Source organism: Salarias fasciatus, chromosome 22 (assembly GCF_902148845.1).
Source record: "Salarias fasciatus chromosome 22, fSalaFa1.1, whole genome shotgun sequence".
NCBI classification, from domain to species: domain Eukaryota; kingdom Metazoa; phylum Chordata; class Actinopteri; order Blenniiformes; family Blenniidae; genus Salarias; species Salarias fasciatus.
Genome location: NC_043765.1, coordinates 19,565,255 through 19,592,308, shown reverse-complemented (window position 1 = coordinate 19,592,308; position 27,054 = coordinate 19,565,255). Strand labels below are relative to the sequence as shown.

The following is a 27,054-nucleotide window of genomic DNA, read 5'->3' as shown; positions in this document are numbered from 1 at the left end:
CATGGCACTGTCAAAACATTATAGGGCAACCAAACCAAGGCTGCCAGATGTGAATTTATAAGAGGATTTTCTGCAGGCTAAGAACAAATATGTATATTGCGAGGGTGACCTCTTCCTGCTGTTTGGTTCATGGTGTTTGCAGGTAAAACGGGTTTTAATGCATGTTTGATGCCACGTTTCGCATGCTGCTGTCTATGACAACAGATTAGAGTGTTTGCAAAACCACTGTGAGTACCGTTTGGAACAGCGTTTGACATGGTGAGTGTGAGTCCAGGTTTCTTTAAGATGGATGATGGAATACTTTTAGACAAGTTGTAGGTTTGGTCCAGCTGTCTTTGTGATCTGCTGACGTTCATAATAATCACATCATTAAGGGCGCATTGCTAAACAACGGAACTGAACTAAACTTTAAAGGGGAGATAAGGAGAAGAACTTTGGTCTCACGTTTCTAATTGACTTTATACATGAGAAAAATAGTCAGATGTGTTTCTTTCAACAACCACCAAAATGAAAACAAAGCTGGCCTACAGGATGACTTTTGACAGTGGAGAAATTGCAAAGAAAACACAGTAAATTTTTCACTAGAAGTGGACGGCCTTTTTAAATTATTTACTTAGGGACGCTTTTGTAGTGGGAGTAGGGGTCAAAACTGAACACAAGTGCTACTCTATCGCTTGAGAACATTTTATTTATTCATTCATTCCTTCATTCATTCTCTCGTTAAAGCTGTATCGTGAATTTGTGATAACTTACATGCAAAAGTAATACCATCAACATTTAACCCACTTTAGCCAGAAGAGAAATACTGCAGCAGAAAGGATTTCAGGCACAATTTTTGGGCATTTCCTTATATTTTCCATCAAGAGGCATTGTTAAAAACAATGCCTCACTATAGCATTTTTTTTCCCATATACGTTCAGTGTACTAATTTGTAAAGATATTGAATTGAACGTAGACTTTTCCTTAAAGCAGGGCTACTCAACCCTGGTCCTCGTGGGCCGCAATCCAGCATGTTTTAGATGTTTCCCTCTTCCAACACAGCTGATTCAAATGATCAGGCTGATAACGATCCTGATCATTTGAATCAGCTGTGTTGGAAGAGGGAAACATCTAAAACATGCTGGATTGCGGCCCACGAGGACCAGGGTTGAGTAGCCCTGCCTTAAAGAATCATGTATACCTGTATGTGCATTATTGACAGCACAATGATAATTGTCCATTAAATGGATTTAAGGTTTATTTTTGGAAATTTCTTTGCTCATTTCATATTCAATATTTCACACATTGCTTGAAAATTCACGTTTTGCAAGAGAAGTGAACTTTTCCATTTTATTTTTTTAATTAATTTATTTATTTTTGCACCTGTCGTTTTTGATTTTGGCCTGTTTACCCCATTTTTTAACGACGGCTTCTCAGTTCCTATAAATTGGACGTTCATCAGGACTGAGAGCCGCTTGGTCACACTGTCACCGCCTGTAAAATCCGCTGCCTCTTGTTTTCTCACATCATTAAGGTTCTCACTAAAAGGTCCCTGGAGGAGCATTTCTCTGCCTGTTCCGAATGTAGAACGCTTTCAGCCGACAGTCAGTCTCCTGTTATATGAAGGACAAAAACACAGTGGGCTCATTTGATTTTGTCTATAATCTTTTAAATAGCTATTTGTTTGTGTTTCTGCGAAAGACAGGGAGTGATTCCCTGGTACGGTGAGAAGGATAACCCTCCTCCCTGGCCTCCATGTTCCCTTTTCTGCTCAGTTATTTTTACTGCAGGGATGGATAAAAATTTTATTCTCTTCATAAGTAAAGCACAGCTCCCAACTCTCGCACATCCACAGTGAAATTCATCAGAATACCTCTAAAGGGATCTGTACAGAATGAATGGACTGTTGGAAAAGTCAGATACAGATTTATATAATAGTTCTGGACTTGAGTTTATTTCATCATTGTAATTTTGCCTTCATGGAATTTAGAACTTTATATTCGGATTTTTTTCTGTCTTCCTCCCCAGTGGGATTGTTTTTTTTTTATCCTTTGTTGTATTTGTGGTCACGCATCCCATGACTTCATAATATGCCCTCATGCCCTTTATATTTAAATGCCTGCCTTCCCTTTTATCTCTGTTACCTTTCACTCCGTTCCCTCTCATGTTACTTTGGGTTTTTCGCCTTGACCTTCTCCTCCCTCCTCCTCTGCTGATGATGTGACCCTCGCATTACACATCATGAATTATTGAGGTGAAACCGAGCACTGTCTAACAAATCACACTGCTTTACTTCTCGTCCTCCGTCCTCTCCTCTTACCCTCTCTCTCGGGTTTGTTCCCTGATTTCGACCTCTGGCAGCGGATCAGATCACTAGTTTCTGTGGGTAACTCAAGATTTTGTTGTTTTTTTTCCCCCCCCTTTCCACTCTTCTGGATCTAATCCTGAGGAATTATGGTCTGTGTGCCCCAGCGGCACATGGCTCTCTGGTTTCAGCAGGTGGATGAGTATTTAAGGATAGATTAATTGCACTCACACACATTCATAGCTTACAATATGAGGCTGGAATGGGGCCCAGTCAGTCGTGGTGTGATGGCTTTGGCAGCCCGCTGCTGCTTACAGTACATTAGTGCAATTAAGCCAGTGGAATGACTGTGTCAGGAAAATTTCAGAAATAAATGAGCCTGTCTGTCATGACTTATGTTCTTTTTGGTCAAATTCTGCAGAAAATATCTTCTTAATAGAGAGACTTTGCAGAAAAGGGCTTGACGATGTGGTGGGCAAAATTAACGACGGCCGTGAATGAGATCCTGAAACTCCGATTGTTCTCCTGTAAATAAAAAAACACTGGAGTGAGCATTGCGGAGCCCTCTGGCAGGGTAGAATGCAAACACTCAGTCAGTCACTCGCAGTCGACCAGACCAGGTTGCAGCAAATCACCGACTCTGACATGATGAGCCCTGACAGCAGCGAGCTCGATAACAAGGTTCCATTTACAGTGTGAAGAGGCTGCAGCGAGATGCCATTTTGACAGATTGGGAATTGATACACAGACCCTCGGGGGGCGGTAAATACTCATGACGACAATGACGAGAGGATATATGGAGACATACACATTACACAGAAGAGACGGCTCTTTATTTTGAACGTCTCGCTGCCAAGAAGTTGTTTCCAAAAGCCATGTGTCGATTGTGGCGGAAAAACATGTTGATCAAATGAGTCCTGAATCACCTTTAGCGATGCTTGTGGCGTGCTGTTGTGTCGAACCGCTGTGTCCCCCAATTACGTCCAAGCTCGTTTTCAAGGGATGAACTGTGGCTGCCGGCAGAGGAGTAGGTGTGTGATGCTGTGTGGTGCGTGTGTGCGTGCGTGCGTGTGTGTGTGTGTGTGTGTGTGCATTTCCAATCAATAGTCCTCAAGGCCGTTCATCTTTGAGTCATCAGAAGTTCTCGGAAGATGATGACAAGGTGCCGGGAATGCACACGTAGAAACACTGAATTATGCACTCTCCGTCTTTTACTGGAAAAAAACCCCAAATCATATCCTCTGTCAGTGTTATAGGCTTGTGTTTTAATGGCAGTACTCCCATCAAAATTCACTTTTTTTGTGTTACATCTTGTCTTTGTAATTTTACCTTTTTAAAAATGTGCCATCACAGACCTTAATTTAATTAGAAATGTATTAAAATGCATATTTCTGTGTTTGCTCTGTGCTGGACTAGTGACCTGTTCCAGGTTCGGCTCCAGCGCATGCGAGTTTGGTAAAGTGGAATAGAAGACGGTTGGAATATTGATTGAGATCTGTCACCGTGGCCGTTTCAGGATTTTTGAAGCACTGCTGCCTGCTTATAGACCATTCTGCCTCCGTCAATAAGCTGTAATATCTAAAATGCTGCCGCTCTGTTGAATGTTAATGTAGTGGGAGATGAAAATAGTGAACCAGCTTTCTGTTTTTATTCTGTACCAGTCAACATTAGCCATGCAGCATCTGCTTGTAGTTTGATAAAGCAACTAAAAGCTTTCTTGTCCTCTCTTTAAGTGTATTTATGTTTTTATCACATCTTTGATGATTTAGTTGTTGATTTTTAAAGTCTCTTTGCCCTCTTCGTCCTTGTGAAGCACTCTTAGCTTCATTTTATATAAACAAAAGGACTATATTATGTATGAAGTTATTGTTATGAAATAAGGACATATTCATTACTCTCATTTTTCACCATAGAAACTTTAATCTTTAGTCAAAACAATGAAATTTTAGACTCAAATGCTTAGAAAATTTCCGTGAAATTGAAAGACAATCCCACTCCCTGGAGTCTTGCTTTTGTGCCACGACTAAAATATAACCTTTCAGCGTCTTGTCTGTCTCCACAGCCCATATTGAGAGAGAAGTAATCTGTGCATAGATGAATGACTAACAAGCTTTTGTGTGTAGAATAGAGGAGAGTGACTCACACAATCCCTCTGAATGTACAGCAAGACGTACTTCACATGGAGTAAACACGGTCGTGCTGCTGTTTCAGTTTATTTGTTGTTATTTTTAAGAACCACACATTTATTTTCTGAAGTGTTTGTTCTATTGTGTTCATCCAGAAGTTTCCATCTGTTTTTCTCCCCTTGTTTCACTCTCTGCGCATGTCACTCTCCGGCTTTTGTTTTTGAATGAGGGCCAGCAGCGATATCTCTGCATAAGTAGTATGGAAAGAGAGAGGCAGCGGTGCAGGCGAACGCAGAGAGATAACATGCCTGCTTCCACCAAGCCTCACTTGTGAAGGCAAAATGTCTCTGGAAATATTTCATACACCTCGCGTAACCGCTCAGATCTTCAATGAGCATAATCGCCCGTGTTTCAGTGGCGAATTCTTCATGAGCGCGAGAGGGCAACGACTCATTTTGTGGAGTTGTGACAAACGTGACTTGAGTATGGTATGCAATTTGGAAAGAAAATGCATCCACATCTGAAGCTATTGATGCAGCAGCTGCCATGGCAACGGGCCCTTGGAAAAAAAAAAACAAAAAAAAAAAAACAGGCGATGTGGATTATTATGGGGTGATTCGCACGCAGCGGCCAGCCTCATTACGTATACTGTCTTTATATTGATACATGCAATAATCAAAGGGGCACATGTATGTGACTGACAGTTCAAAGTTACCGTTTCTCAGGCTCAGTTCTGCCTGTTGATGATGTGTGTGTGTGTGTGTGTGTGTGTGTGGCTATGTGTGTATATCACATCACCACTCGCAGTATTCTGCTCAATAGTGTTCTCCCAGGAATTAGTCCGAGCCGGTCTTTATGTATTATGGATCGAGATTAAATATGTAAACAGGCTCCTCCACCAGGAACTGGGGTGATCGGAGCTTTCTAGACAGGCTGGGAGGGTAAATTATTGATGCGTCTGTCAGTTAGTTTAGGGCATATCTGTGTAACATTTTCCACTCGATGACTGTGCACCAGTTGGTTTCGCTGGACCCCCTGCGAGCACAGAGCTTCTGCTCTGTGCCATTGCCTATTTTTCCCCACTGGTTGTGTGATTTGGCTGGGGTTTTCTGTGTGTGTGTGTATGTGTGTGTGTGTGTGTGTGTGTGTGTGTGTGTGTGTGTGTGTGTGTTTCTTTTTTACCTTTGGACTTCAGCTGGGCAGTATTTCCCACCTCGGGACCTCAGACCGACTTATCTCTGAAATCCACAGGGTTTCAGGTCAATTCGGCAGTCGTCTTCTCTTCTCCGTCAGACGTGGGGCTGTCTGTGGTGTCCTCCCAGGAGTCTCGTGCACGGGGACAGAAGCAGGAGAGAAAACTCCCGCTGCTGCAGGCTTCATGTTAAAGGGATACTTCAACATTTTGGCAAATTGGCCCATTTAGCGCAATTCCTTAGTCATTTAGAGCAGCATACTTACTTTTTTTGTGAGAGCGAGCTGTTGTTTATTCTGTGGTGAGTCGAGGAGGGCTTCGCGGCGGACACAATGGAAGTGGGCGGTATTTTTGCTTCCCCTCGTCAAACTCATCAAATACACAATCCAACAACCCCAAAACACTTTGGTGGACACGTTATAATCCGCACATTCACTACGCCGTGAAATATTCATGCAAAATTACGAGATTGAGTTGTTTTTGCGAAAATTGCAAAGACGGAACTCCTTACTAAATGTGGCATCTGGGCGTAGTGATTTCAAAAGAAAAAGTAGTTCCCAGTGTTTGCTTCAGTGTCGTAACGCTACAATATTATTTGTTGGTGTTCCACAGCGTAGTGAATGTGCGGATTATAACGTGTCCACCAAAGTGTTTTGGGGTTGTTGGATTGTGTTTCATGAGTTTGACGAGGGAAAGCAAAAATACCATCCACTTCCATTATGTCCGCCGCGAAGCCCTCCTCGACTCACCACGGAATAAACAACAGCTCCCCATCACAAAATACAGTAAGTATGCTGTTTGAAATGACTAAGGAATTGCGCTAAATGGGCCAATTTGCCAAAATGTTGAAGTATCCCTTTAAAGAACAAGAGATTGCATATTTCTCTGTACATCACACATCCAACCAGCTTCTGTACTTTTAAAGTGACCCGTTAAGCACAAACATATTCCTGGTCAGAGTATGTAGAAAACAAATCAATCAATAAATAAATGTATGTATGGGTAGAAGCTGCCAGAAAGCCAGACTTGAACTATGAGGTGAGAACACTAACCACGAGGCCACTGTAGCACCTCTGGCATTCAAGACTAATAAAATAAATTCAATTTAAAGAAAAACAAAGCAAATATGAGTCACTGCTGTCTCTAGAGAACAAAGCTGACTTATTCTAACATAATGTATTTGGCCACAGATCTGAAGAAAAAAAAAAAGGGTAAACATCGGAGATGACCAGGGGACGTCGCTGGAGTAATTTACTCGGACCTGACAGGGCTCATCCAGATGCGCGGTCCATCCTTCCAAACGTAGTGCCGTGCCCTCCATGATGAGTAAACTGACCTTTATGTGTAAAATGAGAGGAAGACCCCCTCCAGCTACCGGGATGCGGCATGGGAAGACGCTCCGTTCCACTGACTTGCTTAACCTTTCACTTTCAAGTGCTCCATAGCTGCTAATGTAGCTAAAGTTCATCTACAAGGCTGCTAATTCCTCTCTTTGCTTTATACAAAGGACTAAAATACAACAAGCCCCTGCGAGCCAAAGTAGGTTAAAAAAAAAAAAATCAATTTCTGCGACTTCTGCACAAAAACAGACAATTACACTTGTGAGTAAACCTGAGTGGCTGTAATGCTGTGTCAACGATCGGAAATTGAATTAGTATACCCCGTGATAATAAAGTGATCTCAGAGGACAGATTAAAAAATCTGCCCGCTTCAGTTTGTATTCGTGGGTGTTAGAAGTTGTGCTCTGTGTTGAAACAAGACTTTTAATACAAATATGAGTGCTAGTGAATAGTAGTTATTGCGTTGCAGTTTTAAAGCCGTTGTGTTTGTATAAATGATAGCAGACCAGGAGTAAAGTAAGGTTTAAGAAGAACATGAACTGATGTAAGATCTATTTCTCATCTCTTATTTATTTAGTTTTTTTTTTTTTTTAGCACCGACCTTGTTCGACTGTTTTTCCTTATGCTTATACATTATTCTGTCAATTTTAAGAAACATGTAAAAAAAAAAAAAACAACCCCAGCTCTGTGCTTCGACTAATGTGCCCCATTTTCTCTTTCTCCCCCGTCCTCTTGTGACCCGCAGGTTTGGATGAGCCAGCTCCAGTAGCGGTGACCGAGTTGGTGTGAGGCAGGAACCCCCCACCCCCCACCCCCGGCAGCCATGCCGCCGCCGGCAGACATCGTGAAGGTGGCCATCGAGTGGCCGGGGGCATTCCCCAAGCTCATGGAGATAGATCAGGTAGGCGAAAGACACGGTTCTATTTTGAGGATGCAATAGGCCGGGCTTAACAGCAGCACAACCAAGAAAAAGCAGCCGTTTTTTGTTTTCATCTTGTAGATTTTAACTCCTTAAACGCGCCGCACGCTTTGGCCGAGCACAGCGCTGCACAGTAATGTGCTGTCGTGTGCTTAATGAAGTCGCCGAAATGTTTGGGGGTGTCTGTGCCTGGTGGGGCTGGGCGGATGTGATTGGAGTATGATGCATCTTTTGCCTTGTTCCTAACAATTATCCCAATTAGCCTGAAGGAAGTGGCCTTAATTAAAGATGTTTCACGGCGAACACGGCCGCAGCCTCGACGTCGCTTGGAAGACAATTTCACTGAATCCGATGCGGAACGCTCTGGGATTTGGAAGCATGACTAAGAAATTTTAATTAAATCGGACCAATTATCAGACTTGTTGAAGTCACTGTGGAGACAAAAACCATCCATCGCATTTAATGCACATGATCGACTTCCTAAAGTTTTATTTTAAAGAATCAAAACAATGTAAAATGACCTTCAAGATTGTGGCTTTTGCCAGATAAATGGGATTTTAAATAATTAACTGGATAACATTTACTGTCACCAGCTGTCAGGTAAAGGATCTCTGTGGAAATCATGTCTGCGCTGCTGGAGATCTGCCGCCGTTCCACTGCAGTGTTATTAGACTGAGTGCAGCTGCAGTTCTGCAGGAGCAGCAGAGAGGAGCCTTTAACTCTGGTGAAATAATGAAGTGAATCGAGCAGTTTTCAGTAATATCTCCCTGCTAAACTTTAATTTCTCTATGATAAATGTCATGTTGACAGTTCACCCTTTATGGAGCGTTCATTGAAATATCATGCCAAATCAGGCCAGATGAATACCCTTTTGTGCCATTTATATATGATAGTGTTGAGAACATATTTGACCATTTCAGGCCTTAAAAGTCCACAAATTAGTTTCTGGATTTTAATCATGTGATGCGTGACTGTCTGCATTGTACCGTTTTTCATTAAAGTAAGAGGAAGAAGCGTAGACATTACTAAATATGAGCACCTACTTAAATAATGGGTAAAATTGAAATTATATAAACACATAAATGCTTTTTAAACTAAAAATACACATTTTATTTTTCATTAAAATGCAAAATATGTTTGTTTAATTTCATAATACATATTTCAGTTATGGATTTGATATGTTCTGTCCTTCGGACTGTACTCCATCTACACAGTATTTTTGCAGTATCTGATGAAACTGGGCTTGTTGGGAGATTAACTACAGGGTAGTGGCATTTGGAATTTAACTGTGCTCCACTCACGTCCATTAAGAGTCGGCGCTGCAAAGGCCACGCTGTATGTCAGCAGTCGACCAAACACCAAAACGACACACTAATACAATAATTAGCCCCAACAATGACGACCTCGTGTTTTGAGGGGATGTGTTTAGTGTCGCATTGTGTGATTACACATACAGTGTGCAAAATCTCTCTCTCTCTCTCTCTCTTCCTCTGTCTCTCTCTCACTCGCTCTCTCTCTCTCCTTCCTCTCAATCTGTCTGTGTGTGACTCACGGATGGACTAATGATTGTACAACTCATGACTCACCGTGGCAAATGAAGCTACGATTGCCCTTCTCAATGGATGCGCCACTGAATAAAGTATTGAACTATGGAGCACCTGGGCTTCAGTTGTGCCACAAGGTGCTTTCACCACTTAAATGTAGATTTAAGCGTGCCGGTTTTTTGTATTTAATGACGCCTTCATTGGCTGCACTGCTGAATTGTAAATCGCCCGCAACTTTCGTCTTGTCTGTCTCGTGTCTTTTGTCTCCGCTTTTCTTTGAGCCACCTCTCCTCTTTCATTCCCCCTCCTCCGCTTTTCTGTAATTCTCTTATCTCTCCCTGTCATCTTCTTCTTGTTCCACCTATCTGTTGCCGCCTCCTCCTTGTCCTTCTTTGCTTTTGCTCTCGTCGGTCCCTCTCCCCCCACCCCCCCACCCCCACCCCCCTCCACTACTCCTCCTCTTCCCCTTGTTTTGTTTGTAACTGCGAAACTTGCGCTGTGCCTCTTCCTCTCATGTCCCCCACTATCAACCCCCACCTTGTTCTCCTCCCTCTGCATCTGGGCCGTACAATAGGCCCTGCAGCAGCATATGGCTGTCTGACTCATGCGACGGGGAGTGGGCTTCTGCCGCTGTCTTGAGACCCAGAGAAAGTGTGTGTGTGTGTGTGTGTGTGTGTGTGTTTTGTTTTGTTTTGTTTTCGTGGGTACAATTCTGCCTCTGTGAAATTGTGTGGGTGTGTTGGTGTGGCAACATGCATGCTTGTTAGAGTGTGTGCGTGTGTGTGTGTGTGTGTGTGTGTGTGTGTGTGTGTTTATTTTTTGTTTTGTTTTGTTTTTTTTAAAGTCTGAGTCTATATCGCGCTCCTGTGCAGTCTGAATTTGGGAGTGTGTTCGGGGTACATCTGCCTCGGCGTGTGTGTGTGTGTGTGTGTGTGTGTGTGTGTGTGTGTGTCTGCATAAATCACACAGTAAATTCGGCATCTCCTCTAATATCCTCAGTCCCCCATAGGCACGAAAGTCCGATGTTTCTGTAGGAATGCTGAGATTTTGTTACAAGCGCAGACGACCGCGTGAAGTGTTTCATCGCTGCTGTTTGTCAGAAATGCCAGGGAGACGGGTGGTGATGGATTTATGGAGGGATGAGGGAACTGTTTGCAGAAAGAAAAGGAGGCCTTTCTATTTGAAGAGGAGAAGTGAAACAAGTCACAATGGTCTGTTGTTATGCTGGAGGCTTCTTTACACTGTATAGCCTCCGTCAGCTGGGGCAGGAATCCTTAAACTCTGTGGAGTTTCTTCCTCAATTTTATCACGAAGATTTCAAACCAATGAGATTATTGAACACATATATAGATTTGCTTCATATTAACTGGAAATATTAGGCAACAATAATGCAATAAAGCCAACAAATGGCAACATTTTTTTTTAATTAAAATTCAAAATGACCTTCAGTGAATGTGAAGACTTCACCATCCACTGTTTTGATAAGCAAACTGAACAAAACCAGGAATAAGCTTTGATTTCCAAGAAATGCAGTCCTCTATATGAATCATTACAGGTATTAGGTTATTGATCATTATTACATCATTGGCTGTTACAAGATGTTTTGATAAATTTCACTCCAAAATGCTGCTTTGTTTGCATTACAGTTTTCACTAGTTATTAGGGACCGAGCCCGAGGGCGAGGTGGCCTCAGAACTGAGGCCACCTTGCCTGAGGGCAAGGCCTCTATTGTTCTTCGTCCGTTTGTTTCTCTATTATTATTTTACTGACCGCGTATTAAAATGCTAATTTGACCCCCTAAACATGCACGAAAACTCACCAAATTTGGCACGGACATCTGGATCGGCGAAACATTTGATAAAATACAAAAATTAACCCCATAGCCAAATTGGCTCTCTAGCGCCACCTAGAAACAGTAAAATAGCTCTAGCAACCATTAGGAATGTCGTAGAAATGTCAAAGCAGTGCTCATGCGTTCGTCTCCTTGAGATCTAAAATTCACCCACAGGAACACCTATACCTAAATGCAACAGGAAGTCCGGTATTTCCATTTCAGTGTAAAATTTGGCAAAAAATGACTCCTCCTTTAAAAATTATCTGCTCCAAGACCGCTTGTCGTGGAGACGTCAGGTTGGTGCCAAATAATAGAAGACAAGCTTCTCTTCCGACGATGTTCAAAACTTTTTCAAAAGTCTCAGGGTGTGGATTTTATTAACCCTTAAAGTTTGAAGTCTGAAAACGCACTTGCAACACTACAATGGACAGTGCGACCCGCACGAATGTCGCAGAGAAATAAAATGAACATGGATGAGTTCGTCTCATCGAGCTCTACAATTTACCAAGAGACATACCTATACCTAAATCCAACAGGAAGTCCATTATTTCCTGTCAAATCAAATGTGCCTCAAAACACTTTTCACTCAAAAACCACTAATATGGACTGTTTCACCCTTCACAGTGTCGTACAGAGAAAAGAAACATATGCATGCGTTCATCTCATCGAGATCTACAACTTACTCACTCGTGCCTATGACCTAAATGCAACAGGAAGTCCGTCATTCACACTTTCTGCTCAAAATTTTGCTCAAATTTTGCTCAAAAATCTCACCTTCTTCATCAATTAAGCCTCCCGTTTCAAAACTATAAGTCTGACTGCTCTGAAAAGCTCTACAGTGAAAGACAACTACATTTCCTATCACTTTCTGACATTGTTTGCTCACTTTGGTCCACGGAAATGCATTTCCCCAGCTGTTTTAACCAAAGAGAAACTGTGTGTCTGCCGAGTCACACTCTAATATCATGTGACCTACTTATGCCATATATGGGCATTGAGCCTCAGGGCTGATCTGAGAGCTGCTGTAAAACATTCTGCATGTTGTACCTGTTTTCCACAGTAGATGGTGCTCCGTGACCATAAATCACACGAGTGATGGATTGCTGCTCAAACAGGCAATTGAATGTATGGAATCACACTCACATGGATATATTGGTGTTTGACATAGTGGAGCAGACATGACTATCAAAATAAGAGCCTCACACCCCATATTTTTGCAAAATATGACATTTTTAACAAAGCACAGGGATAATTTCAAAATCAACAGTGTTAAAGGGCAACTCCGGTTTTTTTGATACCTGGACCTTATTTATAGGTGTGTGCCTGCTCATATACTCACTGAGACAAACATGGTGCAGCTTGGATTCCTTCAGAAGTTATTTAAATCCAACCGATTCAGCGGGGGCCACGGCAATGGAGCTTCCCGGACTGCAATCCATTGCCGTGGCCCCTGCTGAATCAGATGACAGATGCTAACAGCTACATGTTAGTGGATGGGAGATGCTAACAGCTACATGTTAGCGGATGGGAGATGCTAAAAGCTACATGCTAGCAGATGGGAGATGCTAACAACTCCATGTTAGCGGATAGGAGATGCTGACAGCTACATGTTAGTGGATGGGAGATGCTAACAGCTACATGCTAGTGGGTGGGACATGCTAACAACTCCATGTTAGCGGATGGGAGATGCTAACAGCTACATGTTAGCGGATGGGAGATGCTAACAGCTACATGCTAGCGGATGGGAGATGCTAACAGCTACATGCTAGCGGATGGGAGATGCTAACAGCTACATGCTAGCGGATGGGAGATGCTAACAGCTACATGTGAGTAGATGGCAGATGCTAACAGCTACATGCTAGCGGGTGAGAGATACGAGATGCTAACAGCTATATGCTAGCGGATGACAGATGCTAACAGCTACATGTGAGTAGATGGCAGATGCTAACAGCTACATGTTAGCGGATGGGAGATGCTAACAGCTACATGTCAGCGGATGGAAGATGCTAACAGCTACATGTTAGCGGATGGAAGATGCTAACAGCTACATGCTAATGGATGAGAGATGCTAACAGCTACATGCTAGCGGATGAGAGATGCTAACAGCTACATGTTAGCGGATGGAAGATGCTAACAACTCCATGTCAGTGGATAGGAGATGCTAACAGCTACATGTCAGTAGATAGGAGATGCTAACAGCTACATGCTAGCGGATGAGAGATGCTAATAACTCCATGTTAGTGGATGGGACATGCTAACAACTCCATGTTAGTGGATATGACATGCTAACTGCTGCATGTTAGTGGAAAAGACATGCTAACAGCTACATGTTAGTGGATGGGAGATGCTAACAACTCCATGTTCGGTGACAGGGTGCTGGAAGTCTATGGAGGAGCAAGGTTCCCAGTGACATGTACTTCGGTCATCAATGTACAAGGACGACCTCAGTCGGGCCACCTTGCCAGAGGGCGAGGTCCCGTCCAATGCCGCTTGCGGCTTTAATTTAAATTGAGTTTGTCAGATCTGGCCTTTGAAAGTGTAAAGTATGCTTTTTTTTTCTTCCTGATCCCAAACTGAAATCTATACTTACTTAACAGCACCTTGATGTACCTGTCAGGAGCCCTTTTAGCTTCAGATCTGTCTACAGGAAACATTTCTCAGACGTTTTGATCTGTACTGACACCATTTAAATGCTGGAGGTACACATCAGAAGATGAGGACACTGAGGTTATGAAGGAATAGAAATGGTCAGCAACAATACTCAGGTACTCAGTTATTACTAACATACTTAAATGGTCAAGAAAAACAAAAACAAAAAAGTTTTTTCCACATCATTACTACACCACCCCGAACCGTTGATACAGGGCAGGATGGGTCCGCGCATTTTTGTTATTCATGCCAGAGGCAAAAAAAAGAAATTGTCAAAACAGTCTCATTGATTTAAGGTTATTCTTTACTTGTGCTGAATTTCTCAGTTTAAAATTCTATACCTACAGCTTGTTCTCCGTGGCTTGCTCCGTTGACTGTGTATAAGGGCGGCCAGCCAAATAGACGATTGCTACTTGTTATTAAAAAAAATTGCCTTGGGGTGAATAAAACAAGTTATTTCTAATCATCTGTCTGTCAGCTACTTTCTCAGCTTACATATTTTACACTCGCACAAGTCAAAACAAAGACAATGAGCTGAAGAAAATATTTCTTCCGCTCAGGTGAAACAGACGACCACGACACGTTATCACAGTCGTGGTACCTGGAAGAGAGAGAGGGACCAAATGTGGTTGATGAATATAAAAACCCAAATATGTATAATTTGTTTATAGCTTTCAATTTTAAAGCAATGCTTTTGAGCCGTTTCACGTTATCAATGGTAAAAGTGCAAGTCAACGAGCACACGTTTTCAAGCGAAAGCTTGTTAACACTTTCCAATAAACAGGGGGGTCAGCTAGCAGATGCTGTCAGAGTAGCCTGGATTTTAATGTCGTATTTTATGAGATCGTAGTACGTTGCAGCTTTGCGTTTTCACCTTGGCACAAGGTGAACGCCACTCGTGCCTGGTGGGCGACTCGTGCTGCTCGCCGGTCGGCAGTGAGAGCAGGTAATGGCTGAAGTGGAATGAGGGTAATGGGAAGAGAAAGATGTGGGGAGTTTTCAGAGAAATAGGATAAGAAAATGTTAGAATAGTGGAGGTGGTTTTTTTTTTTTTCATTTTGGAGAAATAAAGGGCTGCAGAAGCCTCGGGGTAATAAAATAAAGATCGTAATACAAACCAGGCGACGGGAAACATCTATTTCTTGTTTTTCCTTTGAGAAGCAGAACTTTGTTTTGTTTCCTGATTCCAGCCACACTGTGAAGGAAACTTGTTTTGCTTGGACTTCTTCGAGTTTTGCTTTTTTCAATAGGTGGATTATAAAAAAAATACCTGTTAATGTCGTATTGCATGTGATGAAATATCAGCATTTTAAATGCGTAACTTTATTAATAATACAATTCCAATTTGGAACAAGCTTTGATCATGTATTAAAGAAAGATTCGCTCCAAGCCTTACACAAGTGGCTTCAATTTTTAAAGATATTTCCAAAGCTGCACCGCTTCTTTGATGATTGAGAATATTAATAGTTTCCTGCTTAAAGAACAAGGTAGACCTTAGAAATGTGCAACTCTTAAAGTGTGTGACCCAGTAATTCAAATAGAGTTTGACTTCTTGCAGTCTTATCTCATAACTTTAATTTTTTTTTCCCCCTCATCAAAACTTTGCCATTAAAGAAGTTTTTTTTTAGAGGACACATCCAATTATTGTTGTTATGTTTGATTATTGAAGCCTTGAGCACTTTTCACATGTTTGCTGAGTTGCTTTGTGTTCAACATTTGTTTTGTGTTCATCACTATTTTATCATCCTATGAGAATAAATAAAGTAACCTGAACCTGTTTTCCCTCATTAGTTTTTATCAGATTTAGAGAGATTGTTGAAAGATTGATTGTCCTCAAGTTTGTTAGTTTCAAGTAAAACTTGTGCTTGGTAAAAGTATAAAGTACCCAGACTGGACCTGATGAGTTTTGAACACATTCCATAGGTGAACAGTGTGCATGCTCACACAGTGGTGCTGCAGCAGACTTTGGATAAAGTAAAGCTTGAGAATGGCAGCAGTGACAAGCAAATATCTGTTTAGTCAGTACTGACTGGCAACAAACACACTTATTCATACACACTCCTCAAACCTGTCACTTCACTCCCTCATGTGTTTTATGCCTTTCAAGTTTCTCTCCCGGCTCCTTCCTCTCTTCAAGAAGCCCTCTCTCCAGCTCCATCCACTCTCTTCTCCTCTGTTTGCTGCTTTTCCCCCTAATCTTATTCAATTTGTCTACTCCCCACTTTTATCTTCTGTTCTCCCTTTTGTTCTCCGAACAGCCCACTCTCTTTTCCACTCCCCTCCTTTGCCTTTCTTTCCCTGTCATATATGCCTCACTATCCTGCCACCATTATCTCCTGCCTGTAAATCTTCATCACAACAGCCTCTCCGGCTGTTCCGGCTAATCCCCCCGAGGAGCGACAACGCAGCGCTATGATCCGCGATGCTCACTGTGTCGTGATGGCATGCAGATGCTCGCAGAACGGCTCCGTGTTTATCCCAGCGTGCGCACTTGCCACATAGTTGTTTCGGTTCGTGCAAGTGTTGGCGCTTGTCGGGTTTCGTAAAGATTATTCTTCGCACAGTAAATACCTGAGAGGAAGTCACCCGTTAGTGTTACCGTTAATATTTATTTTGGAATCAACCAAGGGTCTAATGATTCGTGAATTGATGTGAACACAATTATGTTCAGTTTCAATTGAATGAAATCTTATGAAAGTGCAAGACGTTTTTTGTCTTCAACATTCATCACTTGCAGAGGGAAGATATTTGTGAATTAATGCGTGTAAAAGCTCCTACTGTTATCACACCCTTCGAAACACCTGACACGGACTGTCTCATATGCTATAAATGTGAAATCTATGCAAAGAAAATGTTTCATGTTTTGAATGAGTTTGAATTCTTTGACTCCCGTTTCCATTATCATTAGACTGGCATAAATGTGGAAGAAACCAGATGTGTTCACTTGCCTATGAAGGGTCATCCACTGTCTTACCTGTGAAACGTCACTGATGGATGAGTTGATACAGAGGAATGTAACCTTTTATAGGTCGCTCTGTGGTTGTGAATCCTCTGTGCAGATCTTTTTGTGTCAGCATAAGTTTATTGGTAAGTTTATTACTATTGTGGAGCAGAGATCAAAGTAAATAAAGGCAAAAATGTGAGCAGTGCATGCAAACATAAGATGACATGTCAAAGCAAGGCATCCCAAATTTATTCAAAATGCACTCTAAAGCGTGTTTCCTCTATACGCTCCTAAATATCACATTGAATAAAGTCATTGTTTCTTGTTTTAAACCAGGTAGATATCCTCACAAGCGACCTAATAAAATGTCATTGTGCTTGAACAGAATACACCAGAGCAGAACATCACCAATGCTATAGTTTAATATAATGAGGGATTCATTTTTTTTTAATGTTCATTGTTCAGTATGAATTTTGAAGTAGTGTTGCACCTAATTTTATAACTTTAATTTATTTGATTGATTCCCATTTGTGACGTAATAATCATGTTCACAACAGAATTCTTTATCAATCCCGTAACTACTACATGAATGTTTTAAACATGTTTAACCCATGCCCAGAATGATTAGTAAGTAGCTAAGTAAAGTACATGAAATGTTTTATAAGCTATTCAAAGACAGAATATCTCCATATAGTGTGAGTTTATGTTATCATATATTCATGAGTTCATTCAATGGCTGCCATTTTATATCAGGTGCAACATTTCATCATGTTAGAAATATCTAAATAATGTTTCCATGCAGAATAAATCCTTGAATAAATAAACCCGACTTTGATTTAATTTTCCCAAAGAAGTGGATTTGCAGGTTTTGCAGTCAGTGTAAATAAATAAAATGGTCACATCACTATGAAGGCTACCAGTTGTGGGTTTTGTTTTTCTGCTTTAATTATATCCTTCAAAAAATTCAAATTCAGTCCATGGAGGACATTCAGCCTTGAAGTAATTATTAAAACATGATTACAATATTGATTGATTTTTTTTTTTCAGTTAAAAAGTAGAAACAAATCAAGGTGTCCAGCATGTTTCTTGTTTTAAATCAAGCTTTGAAAAGTAGTCGGGTTCTGTCCTCAAAATACAACTCCATCCGCAGTGAGCGTACATCAGCGGTGGGATAAATACAGCCTCTGTTCCTCAATCCTGTAATATCCAATAATTGCAGTCCGCTCGAGGATGACTGTTGTTTTAGGAACTGGAGTTTGCATTATAAACTAAATCCAGCTTTGCTTCTTTTTACAGAAAAAGCCTCTCTCTGCTATCATTAAAGAAGTGTGTGAGGGGTAAGTTTATTCTTGAAAAACAGCTCCCACTGCCTCTCTGCTTGAACCCCATTATCTGAATTCATCCGTCCACTTTTCCCTACTTTTAATACAGACTAAGTGTTGTGTTTTCCCTTCAGGTGGTCCTTGGGGAACCATGAAAACTTTGCTCTGCAGATTGCTGATGCCACAAATTTCTACATCACAGAAAAGGTTTGCTTTTCCTTCCTTTAACTGCAAAACTGTAGAAGGGAAGATTAAAACAGAAACTCATACATACTTTTATCTGCTCCACAGAATCGTAATGACATTAAGAACGGTTCAATCCTGCGCCTGACCACGTCTCCCGTGAGTATTGGAGTGTTTTTTTTACGAGGGGGAAAAAAAAAAAACATTCTATTTGCGTAAATACCCTCATACACGTTTGGATCTCTTTCCTTCTTCCCTCCAGTACCAGACTGCAGTTCAGCTTCATGAACGGATCCAGTCATCCAGCATGGACGCCAAGCTGGAGGCTCTGAAGGACCTGGCCAATGCTTCTCGGGACATCACCTTCGCCCAGGAGTTCATCAACCTGGATGGCATCTCGCTGCTCACTCAGATGGTAGAGAGTGGAACAGAGTAAGTCACTCACTCTGTTTGGATTTCATTCTCTTTTCCCTCCCTCTCTCTCTATTCAGAAAACCTTTTGTTCATATTGTCATAAAGGATGGATATGTCCCATGTTTTAATATTCTACACATGCATTTGGATTCATGGATTCATATTTCAAATTCCATTCTTACTCTCAACACAAATGTCAACTCTTAAAGCCAAAACCTGCTTTAGGAACTCATTTCTATCAGATCAAAAATCCAAACAAACTCCCGATTCGAGGAAACCAGGGATTTGTTAAGAGCAGCAACATCCCAGTGTCACTTAATTTTTGCTGTGGATTTGGGCAAATAAAGTTGGACTCAATATTCATGTGGCGGTCTCCAGAGATTCGGAGTGAGTGGTTAAATAAAAAAGGAGTTGCACTGTGCAGTTTCACTGGATCGGTTCAAAGCAGCTGACTGAACTTCTCTATCTTTTATCACTCTTCAAATCTCCGGGTTGTGCTGGACTTCTTTTTTTAAGATGATTTAGTGTCCCGTTCCTCTGCAGACGCCTCTTGTGGGAATTAATTTGTATTTCAACACAGCTACAGATGTAGGTTAATGCATGGCGTCTTCAGTAGCTCAGCCGCTGGAGTGCAGGACGTTTGCACCCTGGAGTTCAGTGTCTCAAGAGCAGTTTGACAGGGACGAGATGTTGGATTGAACCACCAACCCTGAGATTGCCATTTGGCCCCCCTGTCGACACTGAGCCACCCCAGGTTGTCATGTAAAGGTCATCCCTCACTTTACACGGTGTGATCTTGTTATCATCCGACTATACACTGCCTGACCAGTTTGACTCGATGGTGGAAGTAACGGATTTAAAACACCGATTTAACATTTCTAAAGATATTTGATTGTATTATTTCTTATTTGAAGTCATGATGTGTTTAAGTATCCACAACTCATCATAATGTAGTGAGTGGCCTGTAAAGGGTAAAGTCTTATTTAAACTTTAGTACTCTTAAGTGCGTTTCAAATCACTAATAACTTGAATCTTCTAATAGAAAAAAAATCCTGCTTTTGAAAATGCAAATAAAAATGAACTACTAACATATGTTGTGTATTCTAACATCACTACTTTCATTTGTAATTCAGCTTCAGGAATATAACTGGTTAATCACCTTAAAAATAAAATACCGTAGTACTTCCATTTTTAGTATTTCATTCAGTACTGGCGTACAGAGGCCTCTCATCTGATTGCTGTGTACTACTTTGGAGCTGTTCTCTCGCTCTCTGTTCGATGGTTTCAGTTTAGTTTAAATTTCTGAGTAGATCTTCATCTGTTTCAGTGGAGCGGTAGCTTTCAGCTCCAGCATTTAGACAGTCGGCCCGCTAACACTCTCCAGAAGTGTCATTCAGCGCTGAAACAGAGAGAAAGGAGCTCATGGAGTAGACGCCCGGCGGCTGCTTTGTTGACCACGGTAGTGATATTCCACGCGACCCAGAGGAGAGCGTCGCGCCGGCTTTCCACTGTTCAGCAGATGAAGGGGGCCGGAGGGCCCCGGAGGCCGTCTCAGCTGAAGGTTACAGTGAGGACTTTATTTTGCTGAGGTGAAACTTCTCAGCTGTGATGCCCAGAGGGCGGAGTGTGTGTATGTGTAAGGCCAGTTACATAGTGTGTGTGCACCAAACCAGCCACATGGAGTCAAAACCAGGAGCGGAGTCAGAGTAACATTGAGAATGTACACACACACACACACACACACACACACTCTCAGAGAGGGCAGCAACCAGTCGTGCAGGAGATGCTTGTTTTCTGCTTCATGCGATTCTCATTATCCAAGCCTTTTTCCCAGAGAGAGAACAGATAGATTGAAGAAATGTTTGCTTGCATAAGAAGTCTGCGCGCTCTTGGTGTAAAGGCGCTCTCTCTCTCTCACACACACACACTCTCTCACACAATGGCAAATGTGCCCCTTATTACTGTGCTCTGAACGTATAAACGCTAAAGAGCCACATTCAGATTAAGGTTGTTCCAGCTCTTAATCATCACAGAGGATCTCAAGCTACTCCTTGTTCAGAATTTTTGAAGAAAAATAAAAGAAGACAATCACTTAGTTATCTGAGAGTTTAAGGTGTCGTCGTGCTCCTGATGTTTTTTTTTTGTTTGTTTGTTTTTTGTGTACATAGAGGTTTTAATTCCAGTTCTTCTCAGCAGAATTCACTGAATGGTCTCCGATTTCTGCAATATTAGACCGCAGTGCTTCTGGCGTTACATTCATTCCGACTATTTGACAGGAAGTCTGTGAAACCTCTCCCCCCCGTTAGAATATAATGTTCAAATTAGCAAAATATTTGACCCTGTTTGATCTTACCGCAAGGAGTCATTACTGCAGCACTGATGTCGGCCGCACCGCTGCCGGCTCTTTGGTTAAATATGTTTTTATGTAAATTACCGTCACATTTGTTATTCAGCACTGGAGACTTTAAGAGGTGCGTGTGTGTGTGTGTGTGTGCATGTGTGTGTCAGTCAAAAGGGGGGGGGGGGGGGGGGGGGGGGGGGTTGAGTGTTTCTGCTGTATTTTCATCTCAACAGAAGGAGCTTATGAAACACAGTCATGCAGATAGGTATCAGTGCCTGACACACACACACACACACACACACGCACACACGCACACACAAATACACACTCATTAGCGCTGCCAGCCAACTTGGTGAGCTGTAATTATTCAAGAGGCTCGAGACTCTCGAGGGCAGAGCGGTGCTGTGATCTCACGCTTCTGCCTCAGATCTACTGTATTCATGTGGAAATCAGTTGGAGACTCACTGCTGCCACATCCACGCTCCGTGAGCTGAAGGCAGATGGCGCCCTCTACTGCCTCTATCGTGTAACTACTGTTTTCTCATGTGAAGTGAAGTAGACTGTGCTGTACAACGTAACAAGTGAAAGAATATTGTATATGTTTTTTTCTGATAGTTTTGCTGATATTCACAACATCAGTAAAATAGTAAATAAAATATTCAGTTTCTCAGAGTTTAACTTATATAGTGTAATTATCACCAGGCATGGAAAAGGTTAAAACTATTACCCAACGTGAGCATAAATTTAGGCTAATAATTGTGAACCATGTCACAATTTATCATTTAAGGGACTGCAAATACCCTCAAAGGTTACTCTTTGAAAATGCATTTCACTGAGGAAACTGTGAAGGACATTTTCAGTAATACATAGTGAAATATTTTGAGCGAAACCGCTCTGCCGCTGATTCCTCTGTGTTGAATATTTTTAGTATTTCAGATGCAGTTTTTGTTGTTCTTGTCAATAAAATATGACCATTAGTGCTGTGGGTGTTTTTTTTAAGCACATATAAAGCAGGAGTCTTTTTCTGCCATAAAAATAATTTCATTGGTAAAAACGAAATAGTTTGGTTTCGTCAAAATTGATGACATTAAATTGTGTCTGAAACTCATTTTTTTTTAATTGCTACAGGAGCAATGAATTCAGTATAATGATTTTTTTTTTTCCATTGAAAACAAACCGCTTTATTTCTGGCCATGTAAATACGTTTGTTTGAGCATCAAGATGAAAGCAGTGAGTCATTTTACCGGCTATCACTCACCCTACCCCGTTTGACCCGGTCAGTTTCTCTGACTCATTTCAGCCGATCCTCAGCAAATTTTCGCATCCTTATTTCTGACAAAATTTACTTTCAGATTTTTATGAACACACAACAGAAATATGCTCTCTGTAAACTGTTTATCTCTCAGGACGTTTCTGGTTTTCTCCAGATATTTAGTTTTCCTCCAAAAACAAGCCTTTGAGGTCAGTTGCTGACTTTCAGTTTTCAGTATGATGGAGTGTGTGCAGTCCGGTGTGTACTCAGTTTGGTGGGATTGGCTCCAGTCCTCCGTGAGTCTAAATTTGGTAAAGTGGCATAAAAGATGGATGAAACTGGCAGCCTGTGGCTCAGTGGTTAATTTTTAGATCTAGATGTTGTTGGTTCAGTCTAACCCACTCCGTCCATGTGTCCAAATGTCCTTGAACGAGACGCTGAACCCCAAATCGCCCCCAGAGCCTGGCCTCTTTTCATGGATTTCTACAGTGATTGTGATGTTTTGTTCCCTGCTCTGTGCGAGTCTTTTGCTGTGTGTTTTCCTCCTGTTGACGCCAAAGTTTCTCAAATCTTTGCAGGCGCTATCAGAAACTACAGAAGATTATGAAGCCCTGGTAAGCCCCAGCCCTTCCCACCTCCGACCAGTGACCGTCATTGGCTCTGTGCTCTTCCTAACCTGCTGGCCGAGTCTGCATGACCGAGACTCCAGTGCCTTGAGGGGAAATGATATATATGTTTAACACGGCTATTTACAGGCTTCCGTTTTGAAATCAGTGTTTCACTTTAATTTCTTGCATGTGGTTTTGGGCAAAGAATATCAAGCAACTCCCTGATTTTCACAATGAACTGAGGGAAGGCCAAGATTTATTAGTGAAAGCAGAATCCTATGAGGAATATGAACTAAAGCTAATAAATGTTGCTGCTGGAATTACACTTCAAAGAAGTGGTATTGAGACCTAATGTTGGAGCTAAAGTTGCTTTAAATCTTGGTTTTCTTTCTAATATGCTTCTCAGGGTGAGAGGGTTATCTGTGTTCTCACTTCGAGCAGGATTTTCAACATACTCCTCTCTAGTTCCTCAACATTTGACCAAATTTATGTCTTTCTCCTTTATCTGCCTTAAACAACCCGTCTGCTCATTTCTGTGACTTTAGTGCGTCGACATGTAGTTTGTCAGTGCGTCTTTTAAATGCCCACTGCCATCTGCAACAGCTTCTTCAGCTGTGAGTTAATATCCATCATCGTGACTGTTCACTAATCATCCGCCGTGCTGACCCATGATGCTCTCTGCCATCAGATTATTCACACAAAGTGCAACACCTTGTTTAGGAACTTTTAATGCAACATCATCTGGTAGTGACATTTTATCTCATGTTGATAGAAGAAAAGGTAATATAAAGAACACAGTTGTTCTTTTCCTCACAACACTTCCAAAATCAGTTGATAAATTAATTTATCAGAGGATGACAAGTTTCACATTTTTTTCTTGTTACTTAATGAATCCTAGACAATACATGTGAACGTGTTCAAATCAGTACATATACATTTGTTTTGGGTTTTTTTGCCCATGAAAAGGATATGAAAACTGGATGTTGGAACTTCACACAGAAATCCAGTGAGAATTGTAACTCATTTAGAGACATCTGTAAATAATGTTTTGCCATACTTGCACTTCCCAACAAATTTGATTGTCTGAAAGTATCGTTTTGTGTTTACATCCTTCATGCTGGCAGATAGAGTTGTAATGACGCCTCACAGTAATTTCTAGTTTCCAAGTAAAGCACCAGGGGTCAGTATTGTAACATTTATTTCTTCATCCGAAAACATGATGCTGATAGTTTGGTAGAAAGCAGAAGGAACTTAAAATTAAAAGTTCTAGTTTCATTGACTCAAAATGCAAAATTCCAGTATTTCTTCATTTTCTTTGCAGTAATGCAGCAGTTATTCACTGTGTCCTTCGCTTTGGCCTCTTGTGACTCCTGCAGAGTGACGAATTTCTCCTTCTGTTTGTGTAACTGCATGACTTCACTCTACAACATATCTTTCTGGTCCTGATTGAGCGCCGCCTTGTGCCGTTCGGCTCCTTCTGACCTTCTGGTGGCCTCTGCTGGTTCTTGCAGGCCCGTCTGTCTGCACCGCATCTCTGATCTCGCTCCCATTTTTCTTTCACCTCGTCTCTTTTTTTTTCCTCCTCCTCTGCCTTTTTGCAGCAAGCCTGGTTGCAGCGTTGACCTCGGGCTCACCTGGCATCCTCCTCTCTCTTTTCTTTCTGTCTCTAACTGCTCAATTTTGGTTTTGAAGCCAGCAGGGCTTTGCAGCTGTGGTCTGAACCGCTCCGCAGAAGGCCGGTCTCCTATGGTTTGTGTGTGTCTCTGTGTGTGCGTTGACCTGCAGCTTTGGCGACCTGCTGTCCTTCACTCTGACGGCTTTTGTGGAGCTGATGGACCATGGCATCGTCTCCTGGGACACTTTCTCCGTGGCCTTCATCAAGAAGGTCAGCCAAGACGACGTCCCATTAAACAGGACCTCATTCGTAACGCTGTCCTCGTACTGTCTTTAACAGCCACGGGAGGACACCTATTCAGCTTCTTTACCAAACAATTCAGATGTACAGTAATTTTTCTTGTCAGTGGTGTAATTTTTCAACACCTAATAGTTATGATTACGGCGTTATAAAAGCTGTGATGATTTACGCGCCCACCTGAGCCAATTGCGCTTCTGCCAAAACAAAACACAAATATATTGAGTTTATATTGTTAGAAGTGTATTTTTCACGTGTACATAACACATATTTCTTAGTTATTTTACTATTCATGATCATAATTCTCCTAATCTCGTAGGTCTTTTATATCAAGAATGAGACTGCATCAAAGAATATGCATTAAATCGCATTTAGGTAAACCAAAGTCATTAAAACGTTGCATCTTCCTTCATGATTTCTTGCCGCCTGCAGATTGCCAGCTATGTGAACAAGTCGGCCATGGACACGGCGGTGCTGCAGCGCTCCCTGGCCATCCTGGAGTCCATGGTGCTCAACAGCCAGGATCTGTACCACAAGGTGGCGCAGGAGATCACCATTGGACAGCTGATCCCACATCTCCAGGGGTGAGCGGATGAATCAGTCCACCGCATGTGTGAACATGAATTCCACTGACTCATTCGTTGCAACCATCACAGTAATAAATGCACTTAAAACCAGGAGTAGGCGATAATGAGGTTGTTTTTATCAATATTTGTTTTTATGGGGTGGTCGGGTTTTGTTTTTTTGTGTTGTTTCCGTCATTACAGGACCGATCAAGACATTCAGACCTACACTATTGCGGTCATCAATGCGCTGTTCCTCAAAGCTCCCGAGGAGAAGAGGCAGGTGAGTTTGCAGCGTGCACACACAGCATAAACACACTCGGGAGTGTACATCATTTCATGTTGCAATTGTCAGCACTTTTGCGTTGTATAAGTGTATCGTGTGAGTGCGTTGAGGGTGTGAGTGCGTATGTTGGTGTCGATGAAACATCCGAGCCTCTGGTTTATCTGCAGTCTGCGACAATAAAATCTGGTTTTGGAGGAGACATAAAAGCGCCTTGCTCATCCTTCTTCAAGCTCCTCTCTGCTGAAGTGACGCTTTTTCCCATTTACTCCTATTTCCCCCCTCATCTCTCGCTCTCTTTCTCTCTCTCTCTCACCCTCTTGCACCTATGTCATGCACATGAACTTTTGCATCAGCACCATCGGGCCCAGCGATGCACTCTGCCATTAATAATGAATGATGCCAACCCAAAGCTTCTCCACTATGCAGCACACACAGAGTTGGAGACACACGAGCCAGAACTCGGCTTCTAATGAATACAAATATAAATTCAGACACATATCACATGGTCATGTGCCTCTGGTAGAGAAGTTCAAGTAGCCATCAGTAATGTTTAGTCAATGAGGTCTGCAGATTGGGGTCTGTGCTTGGTTGAACAGCAGTTGTAAGCAGGTCTAATGGGGACATTTATAGCAGCATGCAGAGAGGCGGTATTAAAATGTGCCGTTCATCGTGTTTGAGTGTTTCTGACTCCTTTAAGAGGATCAAAACACGCTGTGTTCATTCTTCTTCTCTTGCTGTATGCATCTTTAAAGGGTTGCTGTTTTGTGTGTCTGTTCTGTCTGTGTTGTACTATAAGTGAATCTATCAGTATGATGCCCATGTCTCACCCTTTTCTGCTGACTCTTTTGCCCCCCCCCCCCCCCCCCCCCCCCCCCCCCCCCCCCCCCCCCCCCCCCCCCCCCCCCCCCCCCCCCCCCCCCCCCCCCACCGCTTCTTAAAGCCCCCCTCCACAAGCTGCAGCACAGGCATAAAAAAAAAAGCATTTTTATGTAACCTCGGACTTATTTTTTTTTTCCTCCCCTCACATTCACTCACTCACCCTGTCTGTCTCTCTGTCTCTGACTTTGCTTCCTCTCTGCACACGGTATGGTAGTTTGATGAGCACATTGTGGACATCCTAAATTGTCCCTTGACAGTAAGTGCACGCTTGATTAGCACACTTTGTAGTTTGCATTGTAGAAGACATTAGTTAGTGCACTTAGTATCCCTTTAAGTTCCTTTTTTGGGATGGCTTCCTTATTTATTTGTTTATTTGGACAGCCTGTCATGGCACATTTTGCATACTTTGCCGTGTGCCATGACATTTTTGTTTTCTTTCATTTTGCCCGCCTTCATTTTCCC

At 42.0% G+C, this 27,054-nt stretch overlaps 1 protein-coding gene across 5 annotated transcripts in view; it reads left to right on the top strand.

The window, feature by feature from the left end:
• elmo1 (engulfment and cell motility 1 (ced-12 homolog, C. elegans)) overlaps positions 1-27,054 on the top strand; it is a 100,324-nt gene that overhangs the window by 25,242 nt on the left and 48,028 nt on the right. For 2 of the 5 annotated variants that reach the window (XM_030121342.1, XM_030121343.1), the window contains exons 2-11: positions 7,688-7,843; positions 18,129-18,169; positions 18,289-18,361; positions 18,446-18,496; positions 18,600-18,769; positions 22,923-22,958; positions 24,738-24,837; positions 25,297-25,448; positions 25,632-25,710; positions 26,807-26,848. In XM_030121342.1, coding sequence (XP_029977202.1) covers positions 7,766-7,843; positions 18,129-18,169; positions 18,289-18,361; positions 18,446-18,496; positions 18,600-18,769; positions 22,923-22,958; positions 24,738-24,837; positions 25,297-25,448; positions 25,632-25,710; positions 26,807-26,848 — 822 coding nt within the window. In that variant the 5' untranslated portion in view covers positions 7,688-7,765. The remainder of the gene's footprint in view (positions 1-7,687; positions 7,844-18,128; positions 18,170-18,288; positions 18,362-18,445; positions 18,497-18,599; positions 18,770-22,922; positions 22,959-24,737; positions 24,838-25,296; positions 25,449-25,631; positions 25,711-26,806; positions 26,849-27,054) is intronic. The other 3 variants (XM_030121344.1, XM_030121345.1, XM_030121346.1) reach the window with 3 other exon arrangements.